The sequence below is a fragment of the Bos mutus genome, chromosome 1, assembly GCF_027580195.1.
Source record: "Bos mutus isolate GX-2022 chromosome 1, NWIPB_WYAK_1.1, whole genome shotgun sequence".
In the NCBI taxonomy this organism is placed as follows: domain Eukaryota; kingdom Metazoa; phylum Chordata; class Mammalia; order Artiodactyla; family Bovidae; genus Bos; species Bos mutus.
Window position 1 is genome coordinate 128565985 of NC_091617.1, and position 16106 is coordinate 128582090.

The window sequence follows — 16106 nt, forward strand, 5'->3', positions numbered from 1 at the left end:
GGAAATATTTCAGATAAAAACAGAGTCCTTACCAATCTCCCTTTGGTTCCATATCTGTAACAGGGTGGTGAAACTCTGGAGAGAAAACCTCTCAAAAGTCAATCAGAAAGCAGCAGAATCCCTTGCTGATCCAACGGAATATGAAAACCTTTTCCCTGGATTAAAGGAAGCCTTTGTTGTAGAAGAATGGGTGAAGGAAACGCATGCTGACCTATGGCCGGCCAAACAGTACCCACTTGTCACCGTGAGTGCCTGGGGCGCCTGATTTTGCGTAACTGCAAGTAGAAGGGCATTCACAGCTTAAGGTTTTAAACTGTACTACATACGTTCTGATTTGATTGAGAGCTAGTATTTGGGATTTGGGCTAAGTTCATAGATGACTTATGCTTTCAGAATATTTCATTCCATCATTGCTTCATTCCCTGATAGCCAAATGAAGAAAGAAATGTTATGGAAGAGGCAAAAGGCTTTCAGCCCTCAAGATCTGCAGCTCAGCAGGTCAGTAGACTGCTACACAAGATAGTCTGGTTGAGATTTGTTGATTTTAAGTACCATCTCCCACTTCCTAATCCCGATCAGTCTTCCCTTTGGCAAAAACTTCGAATTCCTGAACAAATTCCTTTGTTTTGTGGATTTTCAGGAACTTGATGGGAAACCTGCTTCTCCTACTCCTGTTATCGTGACCTCCCAGACAGCCAACAAAGAAGAAAAGGTATTGACATCATACCCAGCTTCCCGCTGGACCCCAGCCTCACCCTCTTTCCACGTGAACGTGTGCTAGCTGTGCAGGCCTGTGTTTTAAGTGATGTAATCAGTTTCAGAGCAGAGGCTTTGAAATGGAAAGATACCCCTTTCTGACTGTTGGTTTAGTTCTCTTTGGATCATGAATCACAGGTAACTCTTCGTTAACACAGTACTACAGAACTCACCCTCTTCCTTTTGTTTGCAGAGTTTACTTGAGTTGGAAGTAGATTTGGATAATTTGGAAATAGAAGATATTGACACAACAGATATCAACCTAGATGAAGATATTTTGGACGACTAAATAATATTTCCCGTTTACTCAACTAAACAGATGATTATTATGGACAGGTATCGATCGTCACCCTGACCACCATGCTTTGGACTCTGAGAAACCCCTTACATTTTTTACATGTAGACGCTGTTGCCCACTAGGAGCACAATGCCCTCATCTTCGGAGGAGTTTCTGTGCAGCATCTAAAGCACTGTTCGCTTAACTAAAACAGCTGTGGGCTTTGATTTTTTTCATACTGTCATTGGACCGTATCTCATAAAATCTTTTGAAATAATGAAGATACTTCAGAGTTTCCTTTTTGCAAAATGAAAACAGGATTCCAGTTTGGCTGAGCCAAAACTACACCTCTTCTAGGTATCAGCCCATGTTCTCTTCTCTTTGAATAACTATTTTCAAATAGCATCATTCATATTTTTCTTAGACTTGAGTATCGGTGCTAGACCTCACTGCATTATTCCCCTCATTCTGTATAACTTTCTTATGCCTTCCTCTGACTTTGTCTGGTAGTACCTATTGCTAGAGTCAACTCCCCTGACCACATTAAGCTGGGCTCTGTTTAAATTACCAACTGATCCATTTGGTAACACAGAGACATAGTACTTTTATTCTTTCTTTTTACACTGGACTCATCTGACATGATTAGAGAAATTCATAACCAGGCATTTAAATATACTTCAGTTATCCTCTCATAGCCTCAGAAAGTGAGTGGAGTAAATAGTTTTTTCTTTGTATTTCTGATAGAGGCACTATTTAGAGTCTAAAAAACAATTTTATAAGGAACTCTTAATTTTGACATTTTTTTTCAGTATTGACAGAAAACCAGCTAGAATTTAGTAAAATGAAGTTTATTTAAAAAATATTTTTAGGAAGCTGCAGAACTGCTAATGAATGCTTCTTGGTAAGCTTGCAGTGTTAATTCTATATATGCTCCCTTCTGTGCTTCTGTTTTTGCAAAGACCTGTTTAAAAAAAAAAAGTTTTAAAATAGAGAATATACTATTGATAAAGTTCCTAGTGAAGTCCCAGTTTAAAAACCCTCCACATTTCACAATATTTTTCTGATTACCAAACAATAAGCATACTACATGGACAGAAAAACAGTATCACAGTTAAAGCAACCTAATTCCAAACACCAGAAGTTTCCAAACATGATTGTCATTTTTCAGAAAAAAATTAAGAAAACCTACACTGCTGGATCAAAATAAGAAGCATTAGGTTCAAGAGAAATCCAGAGGATGGAAGTTAGCAAGATGATTTTTCACTTTAAAGAATGGGCTTTTCCTACTCCACCTATAATGTCATCACTGGTTGTTTTTATCCTCAGTAAGCCTTATAACTGCTTTGCAGTAGCATAAAGTAATATTAGGAGAGAAGCCAGATCCACAAATACATGTCTATTGTGAGCATCAGAAAAGATGAAAATCATACAATGGTTTCCCCGCATCCTGAAAAAAAACCATCTCAACATTTACAGAGAAATCTGTGTAATCCCATAGTTTTGAGAGCGATACAGTTCCAAAATGAGAACGCACTATCCTCCCTGCTTCTGGACAGGAATGTGACCAAACTGGGCGACATGTGCTCTAAAGAGCACAGGAGCTGCCGCCCCACTATCTGAACTCCTTGGACTCCGGTGGCAGCTGTTTCTATTGTCCAGGCTGAAGAAATACGGGGCTCTAATCACTCTGGTTTAAGACCACGAATCTGTGTGTGTGTTGGTCACTCAGTTGTGTACTACTCTTTGCAACCCCCACGGGGTGTAGCCCTCTAGTTTCCTCTGTCCTAATCTCCTAATCTCCTCTGGGATTCTCCAAGTAAGAATACTGGAGCGGGTTACCATTCCCTTCTCCAGGGGATCTTCCTGACCCAGGGATTGAACCCTATGATTTCTTCACTCAATCACTACATGATAATGAATGTGAAAGAAGTCCCTTTACCTTAATTAACTGTAATCCCTCAGCAGCCTGCTCTTTGGCCTCTTGAGCTGACTGGCCATCAGGATGGAGGATGTGATAGAGCTGGACCAAGCTGGCGGCATCATCAACTCTGGAGGGAAAGGGTTTACTGTTACAAAGGGTTTGTTGTTTTCATTTTCTTTTTACATATTTAAGTTTATAGTTTTCTTCTTCGGCTTCACAGTCCTATAAAAGTATATGCTGAACTTTACATTTCAAACTTCCTTTGGGCCAGGGGGAAAAAAAACTTTTACAGCTTTCAGTTTCATATTTTCAAACCATTTTCAGGAATATTGGCTAGTTTAGGTTTCACAGGACAAGAGTCAATACAGACAGGTACCCAGATAATGAAAGTGAATATATTAAAAATGTGGCTGTATCCTTTCTGAAAGCAGAGCATCATTTCTCATAGAAACAGTGTTCTAACAGTGGGTGATTTCCAGGCTGGCCCACATCACCAGCAGATAGTAATAGAGAGGGTGGGTCTGTACCCTCATCCCACATAAGCCAGAGGCTGGTGGACATGGGGATGCTCAGTCCACTTGCCTTCAGGTGCAAACTAGCAGTGACATCTGCTGAGGAATTTTCATTGAGACTCTGAATTAGTGGATAAATGCTTCTGAGAGGCATCTAGAAGTCCAAGGAAAGACTCCCAAGCCACCTGTCAATTCACAGGATCCCATTAGTTAAAAATCAGCATCCTAGAGAAGCAAATTTGAAATTATGCACTCTAGATAGAAGAGAATTCAGGTTCTTCCTCAGCAATCTGTCTTGTCTGTCTCTTGTCACACAACTACCCATGATGAAGCCAGAACAAGAGCTCAATTCTTACAGTTTGTACTTAACCTTTTGAGAAATCTATAGGCAGTTTTTATCAACATTAAAACTTTGCCTTCCCCAAACTAAATAACCTCTATCCTCTCACACAGTCAACACCTTCCTACCATTTGCCACCTCAAAGCCCTTCTAGAGTGGAGTGGGAGTGGGGTAAAGAGTTTCTTAAGCCACGGTGACCTTAGAGAAATGCTCTGGGCTCATCCCAAAGCCTGTTCACCCTAAAGGTCATCTCTTGGTGAAACTGAGAAAACCAGAGCTGAGAAACCAAACTTTCCAGAGGAAAAATATTTGTTTAATGTTCATTATCTACTGTGTTTGTTGTACTCTAATAGTTCAACAAATGTGGCAACAAAAGATAACAGTCATTCTCTTAAAAGCTAAGCATGTGAGTCCATAAAGAGCTTAACTGGGTTTCTATATCTTGGTCACAGCAGGGCTTCTTTATGTTCATGCTACTGTATAATACCTGTTTCACAGGACGATTTAGCTTCAAACCCAGCCTGTATTTGAAATTAAAAGCAAGTAAATCCTCATGTAAAAAAATGTTTTAAAGCACCTCAATTCAAGACCAACAGTGGAACTTAAGTTTGAAATCTGTGCAGAATTCTGGCATGGGCTCCATTTGCCAAGGACATGCACCCTCTACTGTTTAACCTGGGATTTGCAGCAAACTGTCCTGCTGAGAATTCCCACAGGAAGTTTTACTTACACAGAGCAGGAAAGGTTAAGTACTCAAAATTCCCTCCCAGTATGCAAATATGGCAACCCACTCCAGTACTCTTGCCTGGAAACTCCCATGGACAGAGGAGCCTGGTGGGCTGCAGTTCATGAGGTCGCTTAAGAGTCAGGCACGACTGAGCGATTTGACTTTCACTTTTCACTTTCATGCATTGGAGAAGGAAATGGCAACCCACTCCAGTGTTCTTGCCTGGAGAATCCCAGGGACAGAGGAGCCTAGTGGGCTGCCGTCTGTGGGATCACACACAGTCAGACACAACTGAAGCGACTTAGCAGCAGCAGCAGCATGCAAATAAATTGCTTCAGATGTAAAGCTTACATGTGATAAGTATTTCTATAATAACTTATGAGTACACCTTGATAAATAATTTTCAGCGAAATACATTCTGTGTTGCTCTAATTTCTTGCAAAAAATGTTAAATAATTTCAGAACATTTACAGCTGAGCAGCTTTAAATTCATTCACAGCTAATGCACCTAAAGGCAAGTAATTTTTGAACATGCTCATGATCACCAGCAGCCTCCTGCTTATGTGGGATGTGGACTGCAAGGAGATCCAACCAGTCCATCCTAAAGGAGATCAGTCCTGGGTGTTCATTGGAAGGACTGATGCTGAAGCTGAAACTCCAATACTTTGGCCACCTGATGCGAAGAGCTGACTCATTGGAAAAGAGCCTGATGCTGGGAAAGATTGAGGGCAGGAGGAGAAGGAGACGAAAGAGGATGAGATGGTTGGATGGCATCATCGACTCAATGGACGTGGGCTTGGGTGGACTCTGGGAGTTGGTGATGGACAGGGAGGCCTGACATGTTGTGGTTCATGGGGTTGCAAAGAGTCGGACACAACTGAGCGACTGAACTGAACCGAAATACAGGTTTACTGTAATGATAGTGAGAATTTCTTTACTTACTAAGATCATACTTACAAATCTCTCTGAATCTGGTCAATCAATAAACCATCAATCTTTTTCTTATTTACAAAATACCAGGCCATTCCACCAAAGTGTCTTGTTGAACGTAAAAGGTCATACTTTCCATATTTATCTATATCTTCATAGGTCTGATGATGAACCTATCCATACAAAATGCAATTTTTCAGAAATACAAAAGTAAAAGTGAGCCAACATTACTGGATATACATCCACTAGCATTCGAGCTGTCCAAGAAAATATTAGTAAACCAGGTCTCCTGATCCTGCATCCACTATCAGTCATTAACTAGCAGGTATGATTAAGGACAGCTCGCCACTGGAAGTGTGTGGAACCTGGAACAAGTCTGCCAGACATTTATAACCAGATCAGTTACTCTTCAGCAGCCATGCACTACATATGAAGCACCTATTATATATATGGACCACTGGAAATAACGGACTTCCACTTCTCCTTTCCCCTACCCAGTCAACTATCCCACTCCATCTTACTAATTAATGTTCCTTTAGTTCTTCCAGACTGATCTTAAATGAGGACTCTGATGAGGGCATTCCTATATTAAAAAGGCTGCTGACTGAAGTCCAGATTCGTCAGCCTAGCATCTGAGGTTACCTGTGATATGGCCCCATCTACCTTTCTAGCTTAATCTTGAACCACTTCCCTAGGTATTCACCACATGTACAAGCAAAACAGATGACTGGCCATTTCTCAAGTCTACTTTTGTGTCCTGCCTATTGTTCGTACTTTCCTTTCTACCTGAAATACTTCTCCATCCACTTGCCACAATGTTCCCTATCCTCCTAAAGCCCTCTTAGGCCTTCCCTAAGAGCATGTTGCAGCCTTCTCTTAGCACCCAACATCTTAGACCTATGGTGGTGATTATACTTCCCCACAATCTTTCCTGGACTGCAAGCTTCGACAAGGTTCCCTATCCTAGTTCATGTCATCACCTCCACAGTAACACCTTACACACAGAAGGTACTATATGATTATTAAATTGCAACATAAGGCACATACACTGCATTTTGGCAAACTTTAGTAAATAACTTTCCTGTACAATAAACTGAAGAAAAAATCTCTGCCATCAAGTTTGGGTACTAACTCTATCACTTATTAGCTGTGCAACTTTCAGCGAGTTACTTGACTCTCTAAACTTAAGTTCTCTCATCCTTAAAGGGTTGTTGAAAGGATGAAAATATCTATTTTGTGTACATCCAGCACTGGACAGGTGTTCAGGCATTTCCCTTTTCCTCCCCCTGTATTGAAGCTTATAACCTAACTCATTGTGTTGGACTAAAAAATCTTAATCATAACCATACTGACACCCATACTTTAGATACTATAAAATATACTCACTTTGATATAGTCAGCAGAATCTGGCTCAAACTGGGCAACGCAGAGATTGAGGACATCAACATGCCGGTCCTGACTGTACATGGTCTAAACCCACATAGCAGAGTTGGAATTAAATGAGAAGAAAGTGCAACACCTGTCCAGACACCATGACAGCCCTGCCCCTCCACACACAGGCCACATCTGTGCCCAGCACGAGGGAGGCAGAAACCACACACAAACCACATGTCACACCTGGATTCAAATCCCAGCTAACCCAACTACAAGACAATGACCCTACTTATCATTAGAAATGCCTGTGTTTATCAAAGCAAAATACCCAGCAGCACCAGAGCCAACAGGTTCAACAAAGAAATCACCACCGCCTCTATGACCCCAAAGTCATCTTACCTGAAGATTTTCTTCCCTAAAAATTACTGGTGTTAAAACTCTACGGCCTTCTTTGGGGAAATAAATTTGAATCATGCGGTCCCGTTCTTCCCAAGAGGCTTTGCGTAGCGTGCCACTTGGTTCTCTGACAACAATAAAACGCTCCTGAAATAGAAAACACAAGGATGAGTTTGTGAGGGCTGATTTTTAGTTCCAGTGTCCCACTAAGCACCATTATAAGAATAGTTTGCAATCAACAATATAAAATGCAACGGGCAAACAAAATGCAATCGTGTATGATTTCAATAATAATTTTAAACCTCAGATTTGGCGAGATTTGATACTTCCTTCACTAATCATCCCTGATAGCTCAGTTGGTAAAGAATCCGCCTGCAATGCAGGAGACCCCGGTTTGATTCCTGGGTTGAGAAGATCCCCTGGAGAAGGGATAGGCTACCCACTCCAGTATTCTGTCCTAGAGAATTCCATGAACTGTATAGTCCATGGGGTCGCAAAGAGTCAGACACAACTAAGAAACTTTCAGTTCAGTTCAGTTCACTAATCACTGCAGTGCCTCTGACGATCAAAAATCTAATGAGAGTATTTACTAAATATGAACTACAGTGGTAAAGTGAGTTGAATGCATAAAATGATTCAACTAAAAAAAGTTGATTTGAGATTCATCTAAATCCATTTCAGAAAAAAGAAGTGCTATAAACCTTTTTAAATTGTTTTCTCATCCTAAAGTCTCACCCAGATTAAGACTTGACTATTTTATGGTCCATATTTAAAGTGACAAGGATAAATGGAACAAACCCAAGAATGTGGAATCTTACTTCCACACCTCTGCGAGTCCTCATTCTGGCAAGAGACAAATGTGTCAGAGAGACTGGTGCACCTGCCTCTGGTCTCTTCACTCTTTTTTTTTTTTTTCTAAGGAAATTCTTGTTTTATTTATGTATTTATATGGACTCCTTACACAAATAACATTCCTGTTCTCCTAAGGGTTTCTTCTATAAATTGGAATGGCCAAGGAAAAGCATTGTCTAATTTTGACTTGATTATACACGTTCAAAAGAGAAAGAGGGAGTGAAGAGAAAAGCGTTGGAAAGTCTTCGACTCTGGGGCTCAGCATGTACAACAGACGTCTCGGACTCAAGATTCATCCAGGTTGTCGGGTAGTTCCAACGCCAAGGGAAAACTAGGAGCCCACCCCACCCCACCCCACAGAGAGAATTTCTACAGCTACTCTAGCAAGGTGATCTAGCTAAAGCATAGGTTTCAAACTACAGAGTTTCAACTTAACATCTAAAATTTTAAACTGTAGCATTTCTGCGACAAATAAGCTCAGAGAGCTCATCTCAGAAGAAAAATTAAAGAACTATTGCTCTGATGAATGTTTGGATAAACAAAGTACGGTGACCGCAACCAAGGTGTTGAGGGCAAAATCAAAGATCATCCCAGGCCAAACGATGCTTCCTTCACCTACTGGGTGAATTCCACTCACTGTCTGTACCACTCAACTGGCAATCTAATTTAGCACAGGCAGCATTCTTGACACCTCATAGATACTGTTAACTTTGTTTCAGAACTAGAAAAGGTCAGGAACTGGATTATAATTCTTTACAAAACCCAGAAGGACTTACACAGAGTTTTGCACACAGCTGATAAATGCTACACATCTGATTAATGTTTAACCAGATGGTAGTGACTCTCAACTCTTCAGAACTTTAGTAAGTCTCTGAATGTGTTTTAAGCATAATATAATTAAACCTTTCATCAAGCACTGCAAACAGAAAAAAATAAAATAGATGGTAAAGTAACACAATTGTTCCTCAAACGGATTTTGGCAATTTGAATTCCAAGTTCCTTTCTCCCTTTCAGGTTATAGAATGCTCCCATAACCAGCCTTCACAGCACTGTAAACGTATATTAAAATACTTCAAAGCAAAAATTCTAATAAAATGAAACTCTGATCCCATTCATTATGTCAGATATACAGGTGACTGACTACAGACATGGACACTGCTCACATCGCGTCTTCTAACCATAATCAATATGATAAAAAGATTAGCATGGGGTGGCCCTTTTTTCAACCCTATCACTATTAAATATTCTACTGCAGTTTGTGGGCTAAAATGCAAATTACTCTTTTCACTCATTACTTGAAAAGGCTCAAACACAAAACTAATGTATTTTATTTTATAAGTGCTAGAGTGTTCTTTTGGAACTGCCAATCAAGTGAAGAGGAGCTAGACAATAAAAACTACAGCAGATGAAGTGGTACCTAAAAATTATCTGGGCAAGTGGGATATTTTTACTGCAAATTCTGAAAAGTGAAAATCCTTTGAGAAGTCTGAGCTTTGGGGGCATCAGCAAGCATTCCATCTTCTCAAAAAGCTTGAGCTTTTTGAAGTCAATCTAGCTTGGGCAGAATCATTTTGTGATTAGACATATACTTACCCGATGTGGTATGCTGTACGATATATCAGTAAACACATATTTGGCTGTTTCGGTTCCTTCCAAAATCTTATCTTCAGCTAATACATCATTTATTGGTGTTCGCTCTTCCAGAACTGGTGGCATTTTTAATCTGACTTTAGCTGCCTCAATCGCCTGTCTTGTAGCCTAATGAAATAAAATATATCTTAGGGAAAGCCACAAAGTTACAGACCAAAAGGATCATCTGACAAAAGCAGATACTAATAAAGAAAAGTGCTAAAGACTTCAGACAGAACCTGTAGGTACAAATAAGTGAGTGAAAAGCCAAACTTGGGCTCCTGGGCCCTGGCCTTTGTCTCTGTGATGACAGCATCCGTCACAGGCTCAACCACTCTCAAAAACAGAAAAGGGAGGCTCTGAGACAGAGCCAGGCCACAAGAGCCACCCAAAACAGGACAGAGGATTTCACTTACTGGGTGCTTACTATGTTCCAGATATTGCTCAAATACTCTGAGTGCATCTGGCTCCTTTAATGCCACAACTACCCATATGAGCCAAGCGTTACTATTTAGAGGTCATTTTATGAGAAAGAAAATAGAGGCACACAAATGTTAAGTAAATTGCTAACAAGCTGCAGCACTACAATTTGAACCCAGGCAATTTAACTCCAGAGCCCATGCCCTTAACCACTGAGCACAGTGCTCCATGCCATACTGCTAACAGTGGTTCTCTGAGAGATGAAAGGGGCCTTTCACTCTTCATGTGCTATATACTTTGGGGTATTTGAACTCTGCTATGGCTCTCAATGATTTTTGAGTTGAAAGAAAAGCAACAATATTTCACATATTCATACATGAAAGGGTTTTCCACAAAGCACTCAATACCCATGACTGCAGGAGGACACCTGCCTGGAACAGAATACTGTTCAGAAGGATCTCACAATCTCACCAAGCCTCAGCCTTAAAGCAGCTCACAACCAATGTTTCTGCAGGAAGGAGGCTGGAGCAAGGAGAACAGAGGAAGGATGCTAGGCTGGTTTTGGAGCAGAGGTGGTTCCGCCTGATAGCCAGACCTGACCCATATGTGCAGTCTGTCTAATTCTGGCAATCTTCCCTACTCCTCTCTGCCAGACTGCACAAGTTTCTTTTCTCAGTTCTGTGCCTGGAACTCCCCCTCAAATCTGGAGGGACCCTGAAAATTTTGTTTAATCTTTTAAAGAAAGATATTCTACCAATATTCCTACGTTCACATACCTCTTCCAACTGTGCCTGGGTCATTAGCTTGTAAGTTGGTGGTTTCGTTTCTTGTACTGCTGGCTTAAAAATCTTCAGTAAATCCAAGCCTGTCATCTTGATGAGTATGCTTTGGACTTCCTCATCCATAAAAGTAGGTTTCTTTGATCTTTGGGCTACCAGATTCTGTTAAATAAATTTTAGTAAATAAGATGGCAAAAATGACAAGACAACAAGACATCTAAATGGAAAAAGTCAATGATAAAAATGATTAACACCATGTCTACCTCAGTATGCACAATGCTAATACCTACAAGACTCATTCATTCATTTAAAATTTACTGGGCATTCACGATGATCAAGATACAGTTTCTGCCAAAAAGGCACTCAAAGTCTAGTGAAGGAAGCAACAGGATAAAAGTAGTTAATGCAATATTAATGACAATAACGGTTACTGCCAACCAAAGAATTGTTTCCTATTTGACAGGAGTTACACACATTTTCAGGAAGGCTTACACCAAGCCACAAAGTATGTACTGATATCCCAGTTTTGTATATGAGGATACTGGAGGCTTGCCAAAGACAATTAGCTATTAAATGATATACCCAGGATTTAAACCAAAGTTTATCTGATTCTAGAACCTAGATCAATTTCAATTTACCATCATGTTCCTCAGAGTAAGTGCTACATACAAGGGAGGTACAGGGGGTTGTATGATAACAGAGACTGAAACTAAACTTAGCCTGGGAGCAGAGAAAGGCATGGTAGAGTCAAAGAATGCTTCCCGGGGACCCTGAATAGGGCAGAGAAAAAAAGGGAAGGAAATTCTAGGCTGAGGGGTTCCATAGGAAAGAGAGGCCTGGATCACTGGACACGATACTGAAAAGGCCATGTGATGTTATGGAAGAAAGCTGGACAGGAGCGAGACGCAGATCTCAGCTCTGCCCGCCCTAGTATGCCTATCCCTTTGCCCAGCCTCCACTGCCATTGGGGTGGGGGAAGCCATTCGTCCCAACCACCTCGTCCTCTGCTGGCCCTATAAATGCTGGTGTCCCACAGGATTCTGAACTACATTTTTCTCTCCCTTCTCACATTCTTGATGGATTATCTCCTAACCTTCTGTAACTATTAACTACCTAGAAACTCTAAAAGCTGAATATCCAGCCAGATCATCTTCCATCCAACTACCCAACGGACATCTCGCATGTACGTCATACTGCCAAAGCAGAACTCGTAACTTCTCTTCTGTCACAAACCTGCTTTTCCTCCTATCCTTAGCACCATCCAATAGGTCACGTGGGCCAGAAACCTACAGTCATTCTTGACTTCCCCACTACCCTCCACATCTAGCCAACAGCATCAATAATAAAAATGGTAATGTTAACAGCTAACATCTGTTAGATATTTACTATGTGCCAGTACTGACTAATACTTTTACATACTTGGTACATTTAATCCTCATAACAACCCCGTAAATACTATGATTAGTCCCATTTTTACAAGAGGACACTGACACAAATCAATTGCCTGTTACATCTTATAAATCATTCTTTAACTCTCTATTTCCCACTGCCACTACCCTAGTCAAGGCCATCCTATCTCTTGCCTCAGCCTTCTAACCTGTCTCCTTGCCTCCATTCTGACCATTCTCCACAGATCAATCACAGTCATTTATTAAATATGTAATCCAAACAACAGAAAAGAGTAACAAAATAAAGAGGTGGTTCTTTGAAAACAAAACAAAACTGACAAACTTTTAGCTAGACCAAGGGAAAAAGAGGACCCAAACTAACAAAATTATAACTAAAAAAGACATTACAACTGATACTACAGAATTACAAAGGATCATAAAGGACTACTATGAGTAACAATATGCCAGAAATTGGACAACCTAGAAGAAGTGGAAAAATTCTTAGAAACATACAATCTACCAAGACTAAATCAGGAAGTAATAGAAAATCAAAGCAGACCAATTACTACCAAGAAGACTGAATCCATAATAAAAAATCCTCCAGTGAAAACAGGCTCAGGACCAGATGGTTTCACAGGAGACTTATCAAACATTTAAAGACAAATTAATGCCAATCCTTCTCAAACTCTTCCAAAAAACTGAAGAGCAGGAAGCACTCCCAAACTCATTTTATAAGGCCAGCATTATCCTGATACTGAAATCAATAAAGGATACTAACAGAAATCTACAGGCCAATATCCCTGATGAATACAGATGCAAAAATTCTCAATAAAATACTAGCAAACTGATTCAGCAGAACGTTAAAAAGATCGTTCACCATGATCAAAGAAGATTTGGGATGCAAATACGGCTCAACATACTCAAACCAATCATTATGAAACATATTCATAGAAAGAAGGAAAAAGATTTCTTTGATAGATGCAAACAAGCACGTGACAAAATTAATGATTTTAAATTTCTAACAAATCAGGTAAAAAGGAACACACCTCAACACAATAAAGACCATAAATGACAAACACACTGCTAACATACTCAGTCAGGAAAGGTTGAAAGTCTTTTCTCCAAGAACAGAAACAAGACAGGGTTGCCCACTCTCACCACTCCTTATACAACCCAGTACTGGAAGTTCTAGTCTGAGTACTCAGCCAAGAAAAAGAAATAAAAGGCATCAGAATTGAAATGGAGTAAAACTGTCTCTCTCTGCAGACAACATGATGTTATCTATAAAAATCCTAAAGACTCCATCAATAAACTGAGATCAACAAATTCAGCAAAGTTTCAAGATACAAAATTAATATCCCAAAACCAATACCATTTCTATACACTAACAACAAATTACCTGAAAAAGTAATAAAGTATCAAAAACATTATAATATTTAGTACTAAATTTAACCAAGGAGGTGAAAGATTGCGTTGCTGAAAACCACAAAACGTTGATGAAAGAAATCAAACGTATAATAAGTGGGCAGGTACTCTGTGTTCATGGATTAGAGAATTAATATCATTAAAATGTCCATACTACCCAAAGCTATCTACAGATTCAATGCAACCCCTACTGAGTTCAACAGCATTTTTTACAGAAGTGGAAAAAAACAATTGACAAATCTGTATGGAATCGAAATCACAAGAGACCATGTGATTGCCAAACCAATCCTAAGAAGAACAAAGCAGGAGGCATCACACTTCCAGACTTCAAGCCATTAACATGAAATCAAAACAGTATGGTCCTGGCATAAAAAAAGACACACAGACCAAGAGAATAGAGTGCAGAAATAAACTCATGTATATACAGCCAACTAATAATTGAAACTGTGTCCCCAGTAGACTTTGTGCTCTCCCAAGGCAACAGCCCTGTCTTGTACTGATCTCTGGCACCCAAGGTCTCTTACAGTGCCTGACACACAATAGCGCTCAGCACCACCTCACCCATTCCCCCCAGCTTCTGTTAACATTTTTACTCCAATGTTTCTCACCTTATATGTAACTGCATATCTGACACCTCCACTTGAATTTCAAAGGCATTTCAAATTTCAAATGTAATGCATCCAAAACAGATATTTAATTCCACTCCCTCTCCCATCTCATTTCTCCTGCCTCCACAATGGGTTCCCAAACTACCTGGGTTCAGTCTCATTTCTGGACTTTTGCTTATGCTGTTTCCTGCACTTGAAATGTTTCTTGGTTTTCTCAACACGATTAACCAAGTTTCAACTGTGGTCACATTTTCTAGGAAACCTCCCCTGCCCTTCCAGCCTAGTTTAAGCGCCACTCTTCTCTCCATTGGAGAAGGAAATGGCAACCCACTCCAGTATCCTTGCCTGGATAATTCCACGGACATAGGAGCCTGGCAGGCTACAGTCCATTCGGGCGGATATAGTCGGACACGACTGAGCGACTATTATTCACTCACTCCTCTCCATCCCCAATCACAGTCCAGGTCACACTGCACTGCCTCTTCTCAATGGACCACGACTTCCCTCAAGCAAAAACCGATGTCAGTCTTAGTCCCCCTTAACCCCTAAACTTAGCGTGGTGCTCTACGAAGAGCGGAGCTCAAGCAGTGCTGCTTAGGCAAGGGAACGAATCAACAAACGCGGGTGACGTCCGACAGGATAGAGCCGCCTGGGTCTAAGGGCGCGCCACGGGAAGAACTGGGGCCCCCGCGTGGGTCTCGTCATCTGAAGGGCTCTAGATCTCCCAGAAGAACGCTCCAGGGGACGCCTAGCAGGTCACTCACCGGCCTCGGAACAGAGCCCACGGCATGGCGTTCCCGCCCCGCAGACCCCGGGCAGAGGCTGGAACAGGTCGCCGGGCCGGGGCCGAGCGCGGGCCCGGAAATAGACTCGCCCGGCACCCCGAGAACCTGCATGGAGATTCCACAGCGATAAAGACACTCTGAGGGTCGCCATCATTATCCGGGCCACTTACGCCGGAAACGGCTGAGAAAGATTCTGGGTCTCACGCGGTTCGCGCGGCACCCTGGGAAATGTAGTCTGGATGAAGGAGAAGGAGGAAGCGACGCAATTCCTATTTATAAAACAATAAACTTGTTTATAAAACAATAGATTGTTTCTTGTAAACAGCTCGTTCACACGTAAAAGGTGTTTATATGACCTTTTTCTGGACCTTTCCTTCGTTTCCATGGCTCTAAATAACAAATTCCCACTTCCTGCCCAAACCTTTTCTCCCAGCCCCAGGTTTAAATCCAACTGCCTCAGCATCCTACTTTTCCATTCAAAAGTCTCACGCCCCCAACCCCCGCCCCCACCCCGCCCCACTGCTGCTACTGCTACTGCTAAGTCGCTTCAGTCGTGTCCGACTCTGTGCGACCCCATAGACGGCAGCCCACCAGACTTCCCCGCCCCTGGGATTCTCCAGGCAAGAACACTGGAGTGGGTTGCCAAATAATACCTGATTCCAGACCCCGATTGCCATGGCACCTATCATTCCCCTTCAACTCACACACCTTTTTCTGTCTCAGAATCTCAAGTCTCTTTTGCAGCTCTTTTCTCAATTTGTGCTCAATTATTTTGCTCATTTATCTGCTTGCTTATTTTTCTCATGCCATGAAATCAATGACATTATATATTGTGTTATAAGATCACCCAGCCTGGTACATATGCACACAGGAAACATTTGTTGAATAAATGACTAAATGAACGATTAGAGGATCCTGTTATGTTCTTCCCAGTTGTCCAGGATGTGCAGGTTTTATCCTCCCCTAGCCTGGTGCCCGTGCTAACTT

General features: G+C 41.2%; 2 protein-coding genes across 2 annotated transcripts in view; one reads left to right on the forward strand and one right to left on the reverse strand.

Annotated features, from left to right (window-relative positions):
* The window catches only part of COPB2 (COPI coat complex subunit beta 2), a 32980-nt gene extending 31666 nt beyond the window's left edge, over positions 1 to 1314 (forward strand). Inside the window, exons 19-22 of the mRNA XM_005904355.2 lie at positions 64 to 244; positions 430 to 498; positions 641 to 712; positions 950 to 1314. Coding sequence (XP_005904417.1) covers positions 64 to 244; positions 430 to 498; positions 641 to 712; positions 950 to 1045 — 418 coding nt within the window. The 3' untranslated portion in view covers positions 1046 to 1314. The remainder of the gene's footprint in view (positions 1 to 63; positions 245 to 429; positions 499 to 640; positions 713 to 949) is intronic.
* A 208-nt stretch (positions 1315 to 1522) lies between these two features.
* Positions 1523 to 15296, reverse strand: MRPS22 (mitochondrial ribosomal protein S22). The gene is made up of 8 exons (XM_005904357.3): positions 15099 to 15296; positions 10911 to 11075; positions 9679 to 9843; positions 7237 to 7380; positions 6850 to 6933; positions 5491 to 5636; positions 2973 to 3081; positions 1523 to 1994 (listed from the first exon to the last, which is right to left on the reverse strand). Exons 1-8 carry the CDS (start codon positions 15228 to 15230, stop codon positions 1899 to 1901), a joined length of 1041 nt encoding a protein of 346 aa, XP_005904419.3. The 5' UTR covers positions 15231 to 15296; the 3' UTR covers positions 1523 to 1898.
* Between the last annotated feature and the right edge of the window lie 810 nt (positions 15297 to 16106).

Excerpts from the sequence above, each read along its gene's own strand:
- MRPS22 (XM_005904357.3), bottom strand. The coding sequence starts at position 15,230 with ATGCAGGTTCTCGGGGTGCCGGGCGAGTCTATTTCCGGGCCCGCGCTC. Across the intron at positions 6,934-7,236 it reads TTAGGGAAGAAAATCTTCAG|ACCATGTACAGTCAGGACCG; the intron begins GTAAGATGACTT and ends ATGTGGGTTTAG. Across the intron at positions 5,637-6,849 it reads ATTCTGCTGACTATATCAAA|GTTCATCATCAGACCTATGA; the intron begins GTGAGTATATTT and ends TTGTATGGATAG.